Raw genomic sequence first — 19647 nt, 5'->3', positions numbered from 1 at the left:
CATTCCCCTCTCAGCACATGCTAGGTAGACAGAAGGGGCTTGATAAAACCTGGTTCTTCTCTCCTGAGTTGGTGGCCTGGAGGCTGGTGGGGCCACGGCAGGGCAGAGGGCATGCCTCCGTAGACTAATTCCTGCTGGTCTTCCACGGATGCAGGTGGGAAGGCAAAGTGCCCCCCAACCCATGACTGTTGGGAGAGCCCTGAAAGAGCTGGCAAGAAACCAGTTACTCCCTACCCCCACAGGCCTGGATTCTAATTTCTCTCCTGATCTCTGCCTCCTTCTTGTCTACTCCATCCATGGCAGCTGGGGACCCTAAGCAGACCAATTCTCTCTGAAAGGGTGGGGTGTTATGGTTGGGATTGGTCCCCTCCCCACTGCCCACCAAGGACCAGAGGTCAAGGATTTCAAGAAAAACACTCGCAAAAGCTTTCTCTCTTTATTTTATATATTCCTGCCGTTCAACCAGTTTGCACAAGCTGAGGATGAGTGAATTTTGGAGGCGAAGGAGGAGCATGTGGGCACAGACCATCCCGGAAATAGTCTATGCACATTGCCAAGGCTGGTTAGACTTGAGAAGCGATTTAACAATAAACTCTACAGAATCAGAAATGTACAAAAGTGTCAAGGCAGCTGCTGGCTGATTTCTTGCCTCCCCATGGGGGTCAGAGTTATGCCCATCAGTCCTGTGCAAAGGTCCTGGGGCTGGCTAGGGGGGCAGCCGGATTCTTCCCCAGGATAGAAGCAGTCCTGCTCACCCAGCAGAAGTGTGCTGAGGGACAGGCATGTAGGCGTGTGCCCAGGTGCCCGTGCCCCCTCAGGTTCCGTGGCTTTTGAGCCTGTTTCTCCGTCCTGTCTTTATGTCCGCCCTTTGAAAGTGTTCATGCAGGTGTAGGTTCCTGAGAATTTGTGGATCTCCTCGAGGGCAGCCTGTGGGAGTATGCTGAGGGAGGGAGAAAGGAAAAAAGAAGACAGTCAATGGGGGACCAGCGGACTGGTAGCCAAACAAGATATGTAGTTGAGTAGTGGTTCCCATAAGCTCTCCCAACCTCTTCTCTCCAACACACAGTAGCTCCCCCAACAAGCCAACTCACCCACCCCTCCATGGAGGAAGGGCTTTCAAGTAAGTAGATAAATAAAAGTGAAAGTGTTAGTCGCTCAGTTGTGTCCAAATCTTGGCGACACCGTGGACAGTAGCCCAGCAGGCTCCTCTGTCCGTGGGGATTCTCTAGGCAAGAATACTGGAGTAGGTTGCCATGCCCTCCTCCAGAGGAGCTTCCTGATTCAGGGATTGAATCCAGGTCTTTTGCATTGCAGGGAGATTCTTTACCATCTGAGTCACCAGGGAAGCCCAGTATAAATAGTTTTTAGAAGGCAAAGGGTAGGTATAAACAAATTTTCAAAGCCACATTCCGAGCATTTTAGGGTCCATAATTATCTCAGAAATCTATGAACTCCAAATGCCACTTATTCAACAAATATTTACTGTGTGGGGCTGAAGAGTTAGGGAGTTGGACTGTGAAGAAGGCTGAGAGCCGAAGAATTGATGCTTTTGAACTGTGGTGTTGGAGAAGACTCTTGAGAGTCCCTTGGACTGCAAGGAGATCCAACCAGTCCATTCTGAAGGAGATCAGCCCTGGGATTTCTTTGGAAGGAATGATGCTAAAGCTGAAACTCCAGTACTTTGGCCACCTCATGCGAAGAGTTGACTCATTGGAAAAGACTCTGATGCTAGGAGGGATTGGGGGCAGGAGTAGAAGGGGACGACAGAGGATGAGATGGCTAGATGGCATCACTGACTTGATGGACGTGAGTCTCAGTGGACTCCGGGAGTTGGTGATGGACAGGGAGGCCTGGCGTGCTGCGATTCATGGGGTCGCAAAGAGTCGGACACGACTGAGCGACTGATCTGATCTGATCTGATCTGATCACCTTCTTGTTCCCCCCACTCCATGTGTTAACTTATTTCTTAAGCAGCCACACTGTTCCTGATACATTTGCTACCAAAGTCTGTCCTATCTACCATTTCAAGATTCTCAGCCAAGTTTGCTCCACTCCAGGATGGTGTCTTCCTTTAGATGGGACCTCAGGTTTTACTTCTCACCCTTTATTTCCCTCCAGATAATAAAACACCTGCATATATTGGGTTGGCCAAAAAGGTCCATTCGGTCCCCATATGAAAAACTCAAACGAAATTTTTGGCCAACCGATACCTTCAGGCCTTGACCTTCAGCATGACACAATTTCCTGTTTTGTGGGAAATTTCCCAGACTCACCTTAGGCCTTTCCCCGGGGCTCCCTATAGCCCTGTGCTTCCCCAATAAGGCCTGGAGTTGTACTTGCTATTTCCTCGTTGGGCCCCTGGGTGTCTCTGTGGTAGATATTTCATCTCTGATCCTGGCACCTGGCACAGAGGACCCAGCTTAGAGATGCCCTCAGTTCATCTGTTGAATCAAGTTTGAAGGGCTCCAGCCCATCCTAGCTGCAAGATGGGAAAGCCTCATTCCAGCTGGAGCAATCGGGAAGGCTTCCTGGGGATGGTGGCAATAGAGTTGAACCTGTGAAGATTTCTCTTGGGGAAGGTGAGAGAGGTGTGCAAGTGCAGGGAATGGGGAAGGGCTGGCCTCTGCTTTTTGTGGGAAAGTAGTGGGGGACAGAACAGGAAATGTAGGCTGGGGGCTTACTGTGGATGGTGCTGAGGTGTTCTAGACAAATTAGCTTTTTTCTAGAATGTCTCCAAAAGCTTCTAAGAAGCTCCCTGAGGTGGACAATCAGCTTGGCTTTGGTGAGGATCCAAGTCCCTGGACTCCTAAGGCTCATGGAGCAGCCAAGGAGCAACTCAGAGCAATAGTCAGCATGGACTGAGGGAGGCTGAGGTGGGGCTTGCCTGCCCGGCACCCCCGCCCCCCCGCCCCCCGACTCTGTGTCCTGGAAGGGCTTTGAATTTGGAGAAGGGATGGACTGATGTATCCCCCTGGTCCTGAAGTTACAGCAGCTACTCAGGTGCCCACTGTGTCCACGGTAGCCAGAGGGGGACCTGGTTTCCTGGGGTTGGACATCTGATAAAGGCACTTGGGTGTTTCACTTCCCAAAAACGCCTTTCAGGAAATGATATAAATGAACTTACTTACAAAACAGATACAGACTTCCAGAACAAAGGGATATTTAGGAAATTTGGGATGGACATGTACACACTGCTATACTTGAAATGGATAACCAACAAGGTCTTATTGTACAGCATAGGGAACTCTGCTTAATGTTATGAGGCAGCCTGATGGGAGGGGAGTTTGGATGCACGTATGTGTACGGCTGAGTCCCTTTGCTGTCCATCTGAACCATCTCAACATTGTCCATAGGCTACGTGTGCGTGCGTGCTAAGCTGCTTCAGTTGTGTCTGACTCTTTGCGACACTGTGGTCTATAGAACACCATGCTCTTCTGTCCACGGGATTTTTTACGCAAGAATACTAGAGTGGGTTGCCAAGCCCTCCAGGGGAATCTTCCCAACCCAGGAATTGAACCTGCATCTCTTACATCTCCTGCACTGGCACATGGCTTCTTTACCACTAGAGCCACCTGGGAAGCCTGTTCATCGGCTATACTCCAATATAAAATAAAAAGTTAAAAAAAAAAGAAAGAAAAGGTCTTTCAGGTTAGAGGGGTTCAGTCAGTGGGGGGCTGGGGACCCAGAGGTGTCAAGAGTCCATGGTCACTTGGGGCTCCAGGGTGGAAGCTCTCTCTGCAGCAGGAGAGGCTCATGAAAACTGTGCTGAATGCGGCATGTGGAATGGCCTGTGTAGTGTGGGACTGGGACAGGAAGAGTTTTCTGCCCAGAGTCTGGAAAGTTCTAGAATGTGATGCTGGGCAAATTCTGGAGGAGCAAGTTCTCTGTAAAGCCCACCTCCCAAGGTGGTCTCCCTGGTAAATCCCACCTAGTGAGCACTGTGATGTTTCTATGAATCTCAAGCCTTAGGCAAGGAGATTCCTGTCTTCCCTGTTAGGGTGAACTCCCTGAAGGCTGGGGCCAACATTTAGTCTCTAGACTGGCAGTTCTCAAAGTGTCGCCCAGGAACCCCTGGGCATACCAGAGATCTCTTCAGAGGTCTGTCTGCAAGTGCAAACTATTTTTATTATAGTACTGTGGGAGGATTCGACTTTTTTAATGCTCATTCTCTCATGAGTGTACAGTGGAGTTTTCTGGAGGCTACATGACATGTGACATCACAAAAGATGAAAATCAGAAGCAGATACAAGTATCCATTTGTCTTCAATTAAGTCAGATAATAAAGAGCTTTGCAAAAATGTAAAACAATGCCATTCTTTTTACTCTATTCTTTTTTTTGAAAATATGCTTACTTTTCACAAAAATATTGTTTATGTTAACACCAAATGGATTTTTTATTGCTATATATAAATGAATACGTGTATAAATCCCATACTTTTTCCCCTCAGTTTTAATTCCTAAAACAACAGATACAACTCACATAAACAAAAGCACTTTAGGTTCTTCAACAACTTTTAAAATTGTAAAGGGTTCTTGAGAGCAACAAGGTTGACTACCCTAATCTGTAGTAAGTATTCAGTCATTCAGTCGAGTCCAACTCTTTGTGGCTCCATGGACTGTAGCCCGCCATGGAATTATCCAGGCAAGAATACTGGAGTGGGTTGCCGTGCCCTTCTCCAGGAGATCTTCCTGACCCAAGGATCAAACCTATGTCTCTTACGTCCCCTGCATTAGATGGGCGGGTTCTTTACCACCAGTACCACCTAGGAAGCCTATATTAAGGATAATAACTCCATGACCTATATGCCACGACTCTCATTTTCACACCCACAGCAGACATGACTAATCGATCATGTGGGTTCTTTCTTTTGTTTGAGGCCTCTTCACCACCAAGGTCCCCTGGGAGGAGGGGACACGGCCCACAGGAGCCTGACTCTGAGCTTCCTCCCACAGCCCTGTACCTTTTCAAGATAATGAGGGCATGCATTGTCCACGGCAACAGGAGGAGGGCCTGGTTAAGCTGCACAGCTTCCACTGTTCTCCGGGCCACCGTCTCCGGCTTCAGTGGGGGGAAGAGGTTGGGGAACCTGCATGCAGGAAGAGACAGTGTGAGTTTCTCCTGAAAAGCAAGTGCTACTGCTAAATCCCCTTCCTGCCCCTTGTCTCCATTTCTGTCTCTAACATGTCTGTCCATGGGATTCTCCAGGCAAGAATACTGGAGTGGGTTGCCATGCCCTCTTCAGGGGATCATCCCAACCCGGGAAGCAAACCCAGGTCTCCCGCACTGCAGGCAGATTCTTTGTCGTCTGAGCCACCGGGGAAGCCCAAGAATACTGAAGTGGGTAACCTATCCCTTCTCTAGGGGATCATTCCCGACCCAGGAATTGAACCGGGGTCTTCTGCATTGCAGGGAGATTCTTTACTAGCTGAGCTACCAGGGAAGCCCCTTCTCTAACATGTCAGGGTCATCCCTTTGGCTTCTCCTGTCGGGGGAGACTCAAGACCTGTTTGAAATACTCTCTCTGCTTCCCTGCCACCCCGGATGCATCAGGAGTTCCGAATCCCCTCTCTCCTCCCAGCTGGTCTCCTCCTGCCCACCTATACCCTGGGACTGATTCTCAGAGCATGGCAGAGAGCTCCCTAAAATCTCACCCACACTCTGTCACTGCCCTGCTTGAGCCCTCCCAGGGCCCCAAAGCTGTCTTCAGCCCTACCTCTCTGGGCCCACCTCTCCTCCTTCTCTGCCCAGCGATCCTGGCCAATCCTCTCTCTTAGGATCCTTCCCATCTCAGCCATCCCATCAGCAAGGCTCCCTCCTTTTGCCCCTCAGAGTGGCCTCTGATCTCGTCCCCCTGACTGAATGTACCCCATCGAGAATGGCCTGTCTCTCTTCCTCCACCATTGAAGTCCCCAAGGGCAGAGGTCTGGTGGGTCTTGCTCCTCGCTATCTGCCCTGAGTGCAGCATCAGGATATCGTAGGTGCTTAATAAATGCTTGCTGCGTGGGTGGACATTGAATGACATGACATTCCCCGGGTGTGTCCTGTGCATCCTGTGCAGAGACAGGAGCTCTGCCGCACTTGCTGGTCGACTCCTTCAGCTCTTGATTCATGGATACACTCACTAATCCATTCAAACAGCTACAGATCGGTCTCATGGGGTTGATAAATGAATGGCTGAATAAGCAAGCATCAGGGGCTTCTTATGATTGTTCAGAAGCATCGGACCTGAGACCCCTAACAGTAGTGATGCTCCCTAAGTGCCAGACCTGTGCTGAGTGATCAACAGGCGTTATTCACTCCAACCGACAGAGAAGAAAGCTGGGGCTCTGGGGAGCTGGTTGGGGCCTGGAGATTCAAGCCAAGCCCCCAGAAGCCCCAGGCAAGTGCCCTGCTTGCTGCTTGTCCCATCTCTCCTGGGCCTATAGGTGCAGGGCTGCTGGTGCTACTGGCTTTGACCTCACTTCCACAGAACGTGTTGCTCCAGCACCAGGAGGACTGAGGGTGATAAGCCAACTTCTATCCATGTGGCCTTGGGCAAGTACCTTCCCTTCTCAGTCTCAGTTCCCCCATCTGGGAAATGGGCTTAAGAGCTCTCACAAGCTTGCAGAGGGCCACATGCAGCAGCATTTATAAAGTGTCTGGTGGCTCAAACATAGAAAAAAATAAGTAAATAGCAATTTACAAACAGCAGCACTCACCTATATGGTCACTCTTTTTTTTTTTTTTTTTTAATATTTATTTATTGGGCTGTGCCAGGTTGTGACTGAGACCACGTGGGATCTTCCATCTTTAGTTGCAGCATGTGTGATCTAGTTCCCTGACCAGGGATTGAGCCTGGGTCCCCTACATTGGGAGTACAGAGTCTTAGCCACTGGACCACCAGGGAAGTCCCTGTTATGGCTGCTTTTGCCAGAAAATCCATCAGTTCTGTCCTAAGCACCTGTCTCCAACCTTCCACCCTGAGAAGTTGTTAAACATGGTTGGAGAGGAAGCCAATGCTTTTTTTTTTTCCTTTCAAGAAACAGGGCTTCCCTTGTGACTCAGACAGTAAAGAATCTGCCTGCAATGCAGAAGACCCAGGTTCAATTCCTGGGTCGGGGAGATCCCCTAGAGAAGGGAATGGCTACCCACTCCAGTATCCTTGCCTGGAAAATTCCATGAACAGAGAAGCCTGGCAGTCTACAGTCCAAGTGTTTGCAAAGAGTCAGACATGACTGAGCAACTAACCCACACAAACTAGGTACAAATTAGACTTTTACTGCTCTTCTCCTAAGCCCTCTGGAGAAGGAAATGGCAACCTACTCCAGTACTCTTGCCTGGAAAATCCCATGGATGGAGGAGCCTAGTAGGTTACAGTCCATGGGGTCGCGAAGAGAAGGACACGACTGAGTGACTACACTTTCACTTTTCACTCTCATGCATTGGAGAAGGAAATGGCAACCCACTCCAGTGTTCTTGCCTGGAGAATCCCAGGGACGGGGGAGCCTGGTGGGCTGCTGTCTATGGGGTCGCACAGGGTTGGACACGACTGAAGTGACTTAGCAGCAGCAGCAGCAGCAGCAGCCTAAGCCCTCAGAGCTCACCTGCTGTCCACAGGTAATGAAGCTCCACCTAGTGCTTCCTACTTGCCAGCCAACTAGTTGATTCACACATGGGAGCTCATCTAGCCTTTGAAGTCAGGGTATCACTATCAATCCCTTCTCATGGACTAGGAAACCAAGGCACAGGAAAACTAAGTAACCTGCCTGAGATCACACAAAGCTGGGGTTGCATGCTAAATCGCTTCAGTCATGTCCGACTCTATGCCTGCCAGGCTCCGCTGTCCATGGGATTTCCCAGGCAAGAATACTGGAGTGGGTTGCCATGCCCTCCTCCAGGGGATCTTCCTGACCCAGGGATCGAACCCACATCCCTTACATCTCCTGCATTGGCAGGCAGGTTCTTTACCACTAGCATTACCTGTCTCTGCAGTTTGAGCCCACACTCTGAACCACTGTGGAAAAATGACTTGAGAGAGGCCTTGGATTTCCTTCTTAAAGTGATGGAGAGGAAACCTTGCCAGAAGGCAAAACAGGCACAGGAATGCAAGGTCTGTGAAAGTCCTGCTCACTTCTGTGCTCAAGGCGCCCAGTTAGAACCATGAATCGTTGCTGCTGCATTTCCATCCAATATGCATTTATTGTTTCTCTGGTGGCTCAGCTGGTAAAGAATCCACATGCAGTGTGGAAGACCTGGGTTTGATCCATGGGTTGGGAAGATCCCCTGGGGAAGGGAACTGCTACCCACTCCAGTATTCTGGCCTGGAGAATTCCATGGAGTGTATAATCCATGGGGTCTCAAACAGTTGGACATGACTGAACGACTTTCACTTTCACATATTTATTGAGCACTTCCTGTATACTCAGATGAGAAGAAACTAAACCAAGACACTGTAGGAGGGAAAAACCAATATGGAACATTCATAGTCATTATTCCAGCATCCTCTAAATTCAGAATCTATGATAATTTGCATATAAGTCAGCTGGAAATTAGGCTTCCCTGGTAGCTCAGCTGGTAAAGAATCTGCCTGCAATGCAGGAGACCCCTGTTCGATTCCTGGGTCAGGAATGATCCCCTGGAGAAGGGATAGTTTACCCACTCCAGTATTCTTGGGCTTTGCTGGTGGCTCAGACGGTAAAGAATCTGCCTGCAACGCAGGAGACCTGGGTTTGCTCCCTGGGTTTGGAAGATCCCTTGGAGGAGGGCATGGCAACCCACTCCAGTATTCTTGCCTGGAGAATCCCCAGGGACAGAGGAGCCTGGCGGGCAAAGAGTTGGACACAACTGAGCAACTAAGCACAGCACAGCACATAACAACTAAAGTCTGCTAGAAAGATTAATAGCAGATGCACTTATGACGATGTTTATTGTTAGAAAAAATAATAATACTGAGCATCTCATATGCCCCAGGCTTTACACTAGATACATTACATATGTTATTTCTAATTTTCCCAATAATCTGACAAGGTAAATATTATTTCCACTGTTTGACAGATGAGCAAAGTAAAGCTCAGACTGGTAACAAAACTGGTTAAAGGTTTCACCACCATACAGGAGCTGAGGTGAAATTCAAAATCAGGTTTTTCTTTTTAAATTTTATTGTTATAGTTGATTTACTATGTTGTGTTAATTTCTTATATACAGCTTTACTATGTTGTGTTAATTTCTTATATACAGCTAAGCGACTCACTTAGTCGTGTCTGACTCTTTTCGACCCCATGGACTGAAGCCTGCCAGGCTCTTCTGTTCACGGAATTCTCTGAATAGTGGAGTGGGTTGCCATTCCCTTTTCCAAGGGCTCTTCCCCACTCAGGGGTCAAATCTGGGTCTCTTGTACTGCAAGCAGATTCTTTACTGTCTGAGCCACCAGGGAAGCCCTAAGTGACTCAGTTATACACACACACACACACACACACACATATATATATTCTGTTTCATATTCTTTTCCATTATGTTTTTTACGGGATATTGAACATAGTTCCCCGTGCTACACAGTACATTATTTATCCATTCTATATATAATAGTTTGCTTCTGCTAATCCCAAACTCCTACTTCTTCCCTCCCCTCACCTCTCCCCTGGCAATCAGAAGTCTGTTCTGCATGTCTCTGAGTCTGCAAAGCCAGGTGTTTTGATTCTTGCTTAGCAAAACCACCCCTAGTGATAATCACTGAGGTCTTCTGAGTGATTCCCACACCACATGAATGCACTGTGCTCCATGCCTTCCACGATCTCATGCAATCCTCACAATGACCCTTCCATGCTATCCTCATGTTTGGAAGAGGGTGATACATGTAATTTAGAAGGCAAAACTATCATTATATGTTGCTTTGCAAAAAAACAAGGAAAATAGTTTTTGGGTGATTCCCCATTTTCATTTCCCTACAACCTTGTGTCCCTTCATAAGTGCACATCAGTGTAGCACCATTTACTGGGCACTTACAATGTAGCACATAGGGTATTCTGTGCTAGATCCCATTTTATTTTTATCACAGACTCCTACTCCTATCATCCCATTCTGCAGATTAACAACAGAGGCTGGAGAGTCACACACATCCTGGGGGTCTGGCTCCAAAGTAAGCTCTAAACCAGTGGTACCCGTTTCCTGTTGATTTAATTGGTCTGGAGGAGGGGTGGTTGGGCTTCGGTATTTCTTTAAGCTATAACTTATATACAATAAAAGGCATAAATCTTAAGTGTCCAGCATGATCAGTTTTTACCTGTGTAATCCCTACTCAGACCAAGAAGAGAGAACATTGTTAAAAGCCTAGAAGGTTCCCTGGTGCTCCCTGCCAGGCTGTGTCCCCACTCCTCTAGGACTGCACTGTTCTGATCTCCATCACCTCCACCCAGCTTTGCCTTCTCTAGGACTTCAGAAAAATTGAACCATGCAAAATGCACTCTTGTGTCTCTGATTTCTTTCATTCAACATAATGCTTTGGAGATTCATCCATATCATTTGCGTAATTAATACTTTACACCCTTTTTATAGTTGGGTGAGTATTCCATTGCATGCGTTTAGCATGGGTACTCTGTGAAGCCCCTGACCTGAGAAGCAGGACCCTAAACCACTATAGAACCCCACTGCCTTGCAGATGGAGACTCAGATATGAGACCAAAAAGCCAGGGAAAAAGCACTTCTGGGTTATTTTAAAATTTTGTCTCTCTGGGTATAATGAGTCCCCTTGTCCAATTGACTAGAGGGACTTGGCTCGGAGACAGGGTCCCCTGCCACTGACCTGACCCTCATGCCCTGGAACATCTCGGTGCTTGTGTGGAAGGGCAGCACGGTGGTGGCGCTGACGCCCGGACAGTCCAGCAGCCCCAGGGTCAGGCTCTCCATGAAGGCGAAGGCTGAGGCTTTGGACGTGCAGTAGTCGATGGCGCCAGGGATGGCGGAGAGTGCCAACACGGAGTTCAGACACACGATGTGGCCGTTCTGTAGCTCCAGCATCCGCGGCAAGAAGGCCTTGGTGGTCTGAGGGTGGATGGGGAGGTTAGTGTGCGGCAGACACAGCTTCCAACAGCCCCTCGACTTACCCTCTTGGGGAGAACAGACTACCCTTGACACGGGCACCCCTCCAGCCACTGGGTTTTCCTGCGATGGGGAGGTGATGGGGTGGAGGCTGAGGGCACCAACCCCCACATTTCAGAAAGTCCAGATGACTCCTGGAGAGCCTGTCATTCTTCTTGTCCAGCCACCCTCTAGACCCAAGCCCAAGCCCTGGTGAGCCTCTCCCCACTCCCCTATAGCCCCAGGCTCCCTGGAAGGGAAGACCATGTCATTGACATGCCCAGCGCTGGCTCTGGCTCAGGAAAACCTTACCCAGAACTGGCCCAGGGTGTTGATGTGCTGGGACTTGAGAAGGGCATCATCGTCACTGTCCATCAGGCTCTTCCCGTGGACCACGGCGGCGTTGTTCACCAGGATGGTGATGTCACCCACCTGTGGGCAAGAAGGGGCCACCGGGCCATTAGGGCAGCCAGCCCCAGTGGCCTATCCCTGGAGAGGAGGGACCTGGCCCTGGGCAGCCACATCGCCTCTCTGAGCATTAGTCTTGATTTGTAAGATGGGGCTAATAACCATACCAGGGTTGCTCTGGGGATCAGAAATAATTTATGGCACCTAATATACCTGTCACAGAGCACACCTATAATAAATGAGGTTATTGTGACATAGTTAACACTTGCCGTGTGCCAGATATCTAACAGGGTGGTTTCTGCTCTCTTGGACCTCACTAATACACTCAGTCTAACTAGATGTCTGGAGTCAGGGGTATTTTCCCAGACGACCACGAGACATTTGCACCCCACCCCCACCCCACTACCCAGGGTTTAGGACAGACACTCACAGGCTTAAACTTCCAAAGGGGACAACAGGTGATTCAGTCAGTCTATGTCCCTAGTCCCTGCTCTCTGCAACACACACACACACAGGACCAGCTTCACAGGAGAGTCCTCCGAGATGCCCTGCAAACAGCCATTCCACCATAAGCAAGCTCTCTCCAAGCCCCGTGAGACTGTCCCCTTTGGCTAGGATTCTGACAGAGCTGAGGCCAGTGCCTCCCAGGCCGCTCACCTTCTCCCGCACAGCTTTAGCTGTCTGGTACACCTCCTCCCGGTTGCCCACATCACAGATGAAGTAGTGGCACTCAGTGCCCATCTGCCGAATCTCCTCCGTCGTCTCCTTCAGGCATTTTTCAGTCCGGCCCCACAGAACGATCTGGAAGGAAGACAGTGGTCTGAACAGGTGGTTGCTAAGGAAGCCATCAGAAATTCAGTAGGTAATTTACCCCATGACTGCCATGATTCCATTTGAAAAGAGCGTGCAAAGTCACAATATGACTTATTAAAGGCAGATCGCCTACTCTGAAGGGAACCAAGAGTTTCTGAGCCCACTGATGCCCCACCGATGGATGCATGGTTCGCAAGTCTTCCCTTTTAAAAATTGATTGCACTTTTGACTGTGCTGGGTCTTCATTGCTGCATGCAGGCTTTGTCTAGTTGTGGTGAGCTCAGGCCCCTCCTCATTGCAGTGCGGGGCTTCTCACTGCAGTGGCTTCTCTTGTTCCAGAGCATGGGCTCTAGGGTTCTTGGGCTTCTGCAGTTGCAGTACATGGGCTTCAGTAGTTGTGGCTTCTGGGCTCTCAGGCACAGGCTCAATAGTTGTGGCCCACAGGTTTACATGGGGCTTCCATGGTGGCTCAGATGGTAAGAATCTGTCTGCAGTGTGGGAGACTGGAGTTTGATCCCTGGGTCAGGGAGATCCCCTGGAGAAGAGAATGGAATGGCAAACCCACTCCAGTGTTCTCGCCTGCAAAATCCCACAGAGGAGCCTGGCAGGCTATAGTCCATAGGGTCACAACAAATTAGACACGACTGAACAACAACACTTTCACTTTTCACAGGCTTAGTTGCTCTACAGCATGTGGGATCTTCCCAGACCAGGGATGGAACCCGTGTCCCTTGCATTGGCAGGCAGATTCTTAACCACTAGACCATCAGGGAAGTCCTTCACAAGGGACTTTCTTTCTTATGTATTCCTTCTAGGAGGACATCTCCTGCCGGCCCCATTCCACTAATCCTATCCAGTTAAATGTAGCAGCAGAGTTCTTCCTGTACACTGTTCCAGAACGCTTTCGGCTAGGAGCAAGCTGGTCTTCTCACCTGAGGTCTAGAGCCTTGTGGGTGAATGGACTGCAAGGTTCTGGCCGTAAGGTACCAGGAGACTAAGCAAGGCCTTCCCTTCTACCCAGCTGTGGTCCCAGATGGAAGGAGGGCAGGGAAGACAGGCAGCCAAGAAAGAAACACGACCTCACCCCACAGGTAATAAACGTGGGACTCATTATGCCAGGAGATGACCCTGGCAGGACCAAGACATGAATTCTTAAAGGGAATTGGACAAATTTATGAATGGCTGGCCATAAAAGGCTCAGAAGAGAGGGTGGGCTAATTCTCAACCTTGACCTACAGGAGAATGACACTCCTTTCCATGACACATTGTTGAGTCCAGAGGGGCCCCTGTTGGTAAAACAGGGCTGGGTGACAGGGAGCTAATAATCTCAAGATCCAGTGTAATCAGCACAAAGGCAGAAAGGCTGGGGGCTGGAGAGAATCAGAGAAAAGAAGAGATAAAAGGCTCCTTGGGGATTAATCTAATGGGTTTCTATTTTTGTTTCTTCTCTTTCAAATTATCAATGAAATTCCTCCTTTAAAAATAGAGCCCAACACGGAAACCCCATGTGTGAAACCAGTAAAAGGAATAAATTACATGTCCAACTCCATGTTTTCTTACTTGAAAAGCCACACATGAGAGCAAAAAGGCTGAGCTGGAAAGGTGAACGTTTTCAAGTGGGTGATGGATGTAACCTGAGGCACACCAGACCAGAATCTATTTGCTCTGCAACTCGGTACGGAGGAAAGTCACACAGACAAGTAGTCGTTGGTGATAACGGTTTATCAACTGTTTACCTTGAAATATCAGAACATTCACAATACCACACAGGGTGCAAAATGGCTGCAAGTGGTGGGACACACAGATGTGTTGATGGCTCCCATGGATTCGACTTTTTAAAAAATATATATTTATTTATTTATTTGGCTGTGCTGGGTCTTAGTCGTGGCATTTGAGAACTTTAGTTGCAGTGTGTGGGGTCTAGTTCCCTACTCAGGGATCGAACACAGGCCCCAGGCATTGGAAGCATGGAGTCTTAGCCACTGGACCACCAGGGAAGTCCCCTTTATTAGAGTTTTTAAAACTTTCGAAATATTTCTTGAAGGAGAATAAGAGTGTTCTTTCTACTCCTGCAACATCTCTGGGAAAGCCCAGTTTGAAAACCCCACCTTGTCCAACCACTTTATTTATTTTAATTGAAGTCTTGAAATACAGGAAGGGCTTTAAGAGGAAGAATTCCATCAGCCACCCTCCACGATGACAAAAGTCCTCCAAGAGCAAATGGACTGCAATTAGACAGGCTCCAAGGGACATTTTCTTGTCTGTTGAACTAAAAACAGACTTCAAATATGCTCCTCCAGGAAAGGCTGGAGAGATTTCCTTTGTGAAGAAGAAAGAGATCAACTGTTCAGCGTGTTCCGTCATCTTCCATCACGTCAGACCTCACCGCCGTCTTGTAGTCACTGTCACCCTAGCTTCTTCCCACCCTCCCTTGTCACCCCATCCGTCTGTCCATCCGACCTTCACATTCATCCACCCACTCATCCACCCACCCATCCTTTCTTCTTTCTACTCACCCCATGCCACCCCACTCCATCCATACATCTAATTTCTGAGCACGTCAGATCCAGGTGGAAGAAACCCTTGGCCTCCTTTCTTCTGCCCTGGTCCCTGCCTAACGCCCTCCTACCTCCAGCTTGTCTGGGGAACAGGACCCGGGGGCTTGCACAGTTCCCTAGTGTCTGGCTGAGGACAAGAGCGGTACTTCTGGGACTCTGAGAACTTCTGGACTAGTTGGCAGGGCAAGGAAGCTCAAAGCAGGGATGCGTACAGGTTAGAAGGTGCAGGGGTCCAGACAGCTGGGAGCACAAGGAAACCAGCAGAGAGAGAACCAGGGAGGCAGCACTGTCTGCATGGCTGGAAGGACACCCTGGAGAGGAAAACAGGGACTGGACCGAAGGAGGTGAAGCAAAGGCTGTGCCCCACTGTCTTCCGTGCGTGGGGGACACACCCAGGTGGGATGCTGAGGTTTGGCCATTTCTTTTCAGGGGTCTGCTGAGGATGCCCCTGTTGGATTGGGAGACTGGCCTCCTCATGTTCAGAGCCCCCATCTCTGACAGAGAGCTGGGAGGGGTTTACTTTCTGTCCTCCTCACCCCATCCCTCTGAGCCAGGAGCTCCCTGAGGGCCTTGATTCTGCCTTGTTCATTTCATATCTCAGTGTTCGGCAACGCAAGTGCTATTTGTTGAGCGAATGAATGAAAGTTCAGGGCTGCAGGTAGGAAGGGTTGCAAGGTGGTTAAGTAGCCTCTCTGAGGCTGAGATGAGCCCAGCTCCCTTGACTGAGCTGTTTAGGGTCCCAGAAGCTTCTACCCACAGGCTACTTAGACCAAGAGTCAGCGAGACCTGGGGTTCCACTCAGAACCACCCTGGACTGAGCTGCGAGGTGAGGCCCAGGCCAGTGTGTTGCCCCTTGCTACGCGTCCCTGTGCACATCTAATTGAATGTGTCTCTCTCTGCATGGGTTGTGTGTGCAGCCTCTGCACTGCTAGGTGCTTCCTTGGGCCCATGGTGGATGCTCAGAGTTCCTGAAAAGCCAGGGACTTTTTTTTTAATACATATTGTTTTTTGTTTATGAACAAATTAAAAGAAGTCCAGATGGCAGTGGGGGCACCTGAGCTGCTGACTTGCTTACAAAGGAAGCCTGTGGACAGGAATGGGTGCAACCAGACTTCAAGCCTAGAGACCCTTCTCTCCCACCCACCTTAGGGCCCTCTTGGCCTAAAATCATTGGTCCCGACCTTCTTTGACAGCAATTCTGCCCAGGGCAAGTTGCTGTGGTGGGGATAGTATAGGGCAGGAAATCCCATCCCCACAGGTGAGGCCGGGGCTGCAGAAGGCCCAGGGCAGAAAGAGAGGAAAGGGGACAGGGACCCTCCAAGCTGAATGATTGGTTAAGGTTTGATGGGCTGACCATCAGGCCATCAGGCTGGGCATGTTCCCATCTTAGGACCCAGGCGCGTCTCCATGGTGACGGGGAGCAGGGCTGGTCATCCTGATGGAGACTTCAAGTAACTGAGCCACTGCGAGTGGGAAGGATGGGGGTTCCTCCTGGGCAGGTGCTGCCCGGTGGGCGCACCGCAGCTGCTGTCCCTCCTCCTCCTCCAGCCCCCTGCAGAGACCCCTCTGGGACCCCAGAGTCACTGACCAGGAACCTGGCAGGTACAGTTCGGTGGTTGGCCCAGGCAGCTCCTCACCAGAGTCATCAGGGGTGACCCCAGACACCTAACAGGACAGGGGTCACACCAGGTGCCCGAATGAGACTGAGGCCTGGGTAGGTAGGAGGTCTGAGAGGAGCGTGGGGTAAGCTGCCCGGGGGAGGGGCAGATTTATGAGCCCTGGGAACCCAACATGGCCTCCTCTGAATTAACTTCCAGGACAGAGAGCAGCTGGGGAGGGTCAGCGGCCCAGGATTTACTCCTAAGCCGGGTTTACAAAATAAGAGCTCAGAGAGGCTCGACACCTTCTGGCCTCCCCTCCCCTTGGGGCAAAAGGCTAGCTTCTGTCCGAGAGAGGAGGAGGGAAGCAGGTGAAGACCCCTGGCCTTCCAGGCCTCAGGGTCCTGCCCTTCTCTCCCTCAGCTCTGCCCTTACAGTGAGGCTGAAACCCCCCAGCAGCCCCCAAAGCTGATGGCTACCATGATCCATTTTTTATGGCCGAGAATACTGGCTCAAAGGTGTTAAGTTAGCTTGTCCCAAGTCATACCCAGTGAGTGGTGGGGGCAGGATTTGAATCCAGAGCCTTTGTCCTCTGCAGATGCACCCCTGAAACCCAAGGCATGGGGTGGGGGGAGGTTTCTGAGCTTTGAAGATTCTGCTCCCAAATCCCATGTGTCCTCATACCAGTGTTTCTTCCCACCAAGCCCTCAGATTCGTCTCCCCTGACGTCCGCACCCCATGAGTCTGCTCACCAGGACTGCACGGAGAGCCTGCTGAGGGCTGGGCGCTGCGCCTGCAAGGGGGCTAACAGAGCAAATCAGACATGGTCCCTGTCTCAAGGAGACAGCTGGGAAATGAGAAAGCAGCTGGACACAAAGTGCCATGAGTGGGAAAAAGAATAAGCTGAGACCTTGATGCTAAGATATTGGCTTTTTTTTTTTTTACCATTCTCAAGTAAACTTTATAACAAGTGGAAAGCAGATGCCCATGAAAATCTAGATGTTTTAATAAATAGATTCAGGACTTCCCTGGTGGGGCAGTGGTTAAGAATAGAGGGGACGATGGGTTCAAACCCTGGTCTGGGAAGACTCCACATGCCACAGGGCAACTAAGTCTGTGTCAAAACTACTGACCCACGTGGCCTAGAGCTGGTGTTCTGCAATAAGAGAAGCCACTACAACGAGAAGCCAGAGCATTGCAACTAGAGTGTAGCCCCCGCTCACCTCAATAGAGAAAAGCCCTTGCAGCAACAAAGACCCAGTACAACCAAAAAAAAAAAAAAACCCAAGAGACCCATGTCAGTTTCTAATGTATTCATGAATTATAATAAAGATGACTACATATTTACATTTAAAAAAATGAAAGAGGGAACGTGATTTAAATTGGGTCATTTCTGAGGTTGCTGTATTATGCCCGTTGTTATCTAAGGCAACTGCAACTCAGAGAGGCTAAGCAAGTGATCTGAGGTCACACAGCAACCAACAGGACAGAGCTGGGATTTGAGCTGAGGTTTTTCACCACCATTCCCTGTCCCAGTAGGAGAAAAGCTATTTCTTCACTTCATGTGGTCTCATGGGGATTAAGCATGCAGAAACTGGCAGCCACCAAGTGTTCAGCCCATTCTCTATTTCCCATGGAGAAGAGCTGAGAAAGTCACAGCACTGCCTCTTGATACACTGTCTTCTGCAGCCAATAGAATGAAGAGAGTTCACATCATGGAAAAATGCTCAGGATTAAAGGCTGCAGAATTACCACCCGTATAGGATAATCTCATCTCTAAAAACATAACAAGTTGATGGACATCACCAGGCTACGTAGGAACAGGGGTGGTCTTGGGTAGGACCTTCGGTTTTCTTCTTTGTGCTTGTCTATCTAATGCTTCTAAAAGACAAATATCATCATTTATGATCTTCAAAAAAGGAGGACAGAATAACAGCTTCCCCATACATCATTTCCAAAACAGGCCATTTCACACAAGTGACGCAGCACAGCTCGTCCAACCTCTTCTGGGCTCCCATCCAGTGTGAGGTGACTATTTGCATGTCTCTTCTCCCCACTGCTGAGTGAATACACGAGGCTACAGTGAACACCTCACACTCACTCATTCTGCACTGTGTGCTGTCTCTCCATTTCACATCTGCGTATGATCTCTTGGAGGGCAGGAACTAAATCTCACCTATCCTGGGTTCCCTGAGACCCTACCTGGTGCTCAGCACAGACTGTTTTAAATGCCAAGGCTACTTGTGAAATCCTATTCATCCTGCAGAACCCTGCTTGAATGGCCCCTCAAATCTGAAGTTCCCTGGCTCTCTTTCTGTCATCCCTACAACAATAACAACACCACTATACACTGGCTAACATCTGCTGAGCATTTTTCATGAGCGAGATACTGTGCTGAGTACATCCAAATGTTTCCTCCTTTCATTCCCATAGTCCCACCTGTAGGTAGGATTTCTCTCCCCCTTCTACAGGTGAAGTGAAGACAGGTAAAATTACTTGCCCAAGGTTATACTACTTATAAACAGCGGCATAGGTGACTCAGAACTCATGTTCCTGATGTTTTCAAACTGTGGTGTTGGAAAAGACTTTTGAGAGTTGCTTGGAAAGTAAGGAGATCAAACCAGTCAATCTTAAAGGAAATCAACCTTGAATATTCATTAGAAGGCCTGATGCTAAAGCTCTAATATTTTGGCCACCTGATGCGAAGAGCCAGTTCATTGGAAAAGACTCTGATGTTGGGAAAGATTAAGGGCAGGAGGAGAAGAGGGCAACAGAGGATGAGATGGTTAGACAGAATCACTGACTCAATGGACATGAATTTGAAAAACAAATCCAGGAGATAGTGAAGGACGGGGAGGCCTGGCATGCCGCAGTCCATGGGGCTGCAGAAAGTCAGACAAAACTTAGCAACTGAACACCACCAAAGCACACAGATGAGAGTGCGCTGGGCCTATTTGTGAACACCCTGCCTCCCCTATGAGCTTGAGAAGTCCTCCGGGGAGTCCTTAATCAGCATCCAGCATGGGCCAGGTACAGAGTAAAAACCAAGTGCTATCACGTGACACTGGCCCCAGGAGGGCTTGAGAAAAATCTGCTGACCAGAGAACAGTGAGTGCCTCTCCTCCACCCAGGGCTCACAGGAATGCCTGGCCTTGGCGTTCATAGCTGGAGTTCAGCTGGGGCGCATGGTCCCACCAGAGACGTGAGCTGGGTGGTC

General features: G+C 49.5%; 1 protein-coding gene across 1 annotated transcript in view; it reads right to left on the bottom strand.

Moving 5' to 3' along the window:
* Positions 1 to 422: 422 nt before the first annotated feature.
* DHRS3 (dehydrogenase/reductase 3) overlaps positions 423 to 19647 on the bottom strand; it is a 49566-nt gene continuing 30341 nt past the window's right edge. Inside the window, exons 2-6 of the mRNA XM_019976427.2 lie at positions 12119 to 12262; positions 11366 to 11485; positions 10779 to 11017; positions 4962 to 5087; positions 423 to 940 (exon numbers count right to left, since the gene is read on the bottom strand). Coding sequence (XP_019831986.1) covers positions 856 to 940; positions 4962 to 5087; positions 10779 to 11017; positions 11366 to 11485; positions 12119 to 12262 — 714 coding nt within the window. The 3' untranslated portion in view covers positions 423 to 855. The remainder of the gene's footprint in view (positions 941 to 4961; positions 5088 to 10778; positions 11018 to 11365; positions 11486 to 12118; positions 12263 to 19647) is intronic.

This window comes from Bos indicus, chromosome 16 (assembly GCF_029378745.1).
Source record: "Bos indicus isolate NIAB-ARS_2022 breed Sahiwal x Tharparkar chromosome 16, NIAB-ARS_B.indTharparkar_mat_pri_1.0, whole genome shotgun sequence".
NCBI classification, from domain to species: Eukaryota; Metazoa; Chordata; class Mammalia; order Artiodactyla; family Bovidae; genus Bos; species Bos indicus.
The sequence above is the reverse complement of the archived record's forward strand: the minus strand, read 5'-3'. Positions and strand labels throughout refer to the sequence as shown.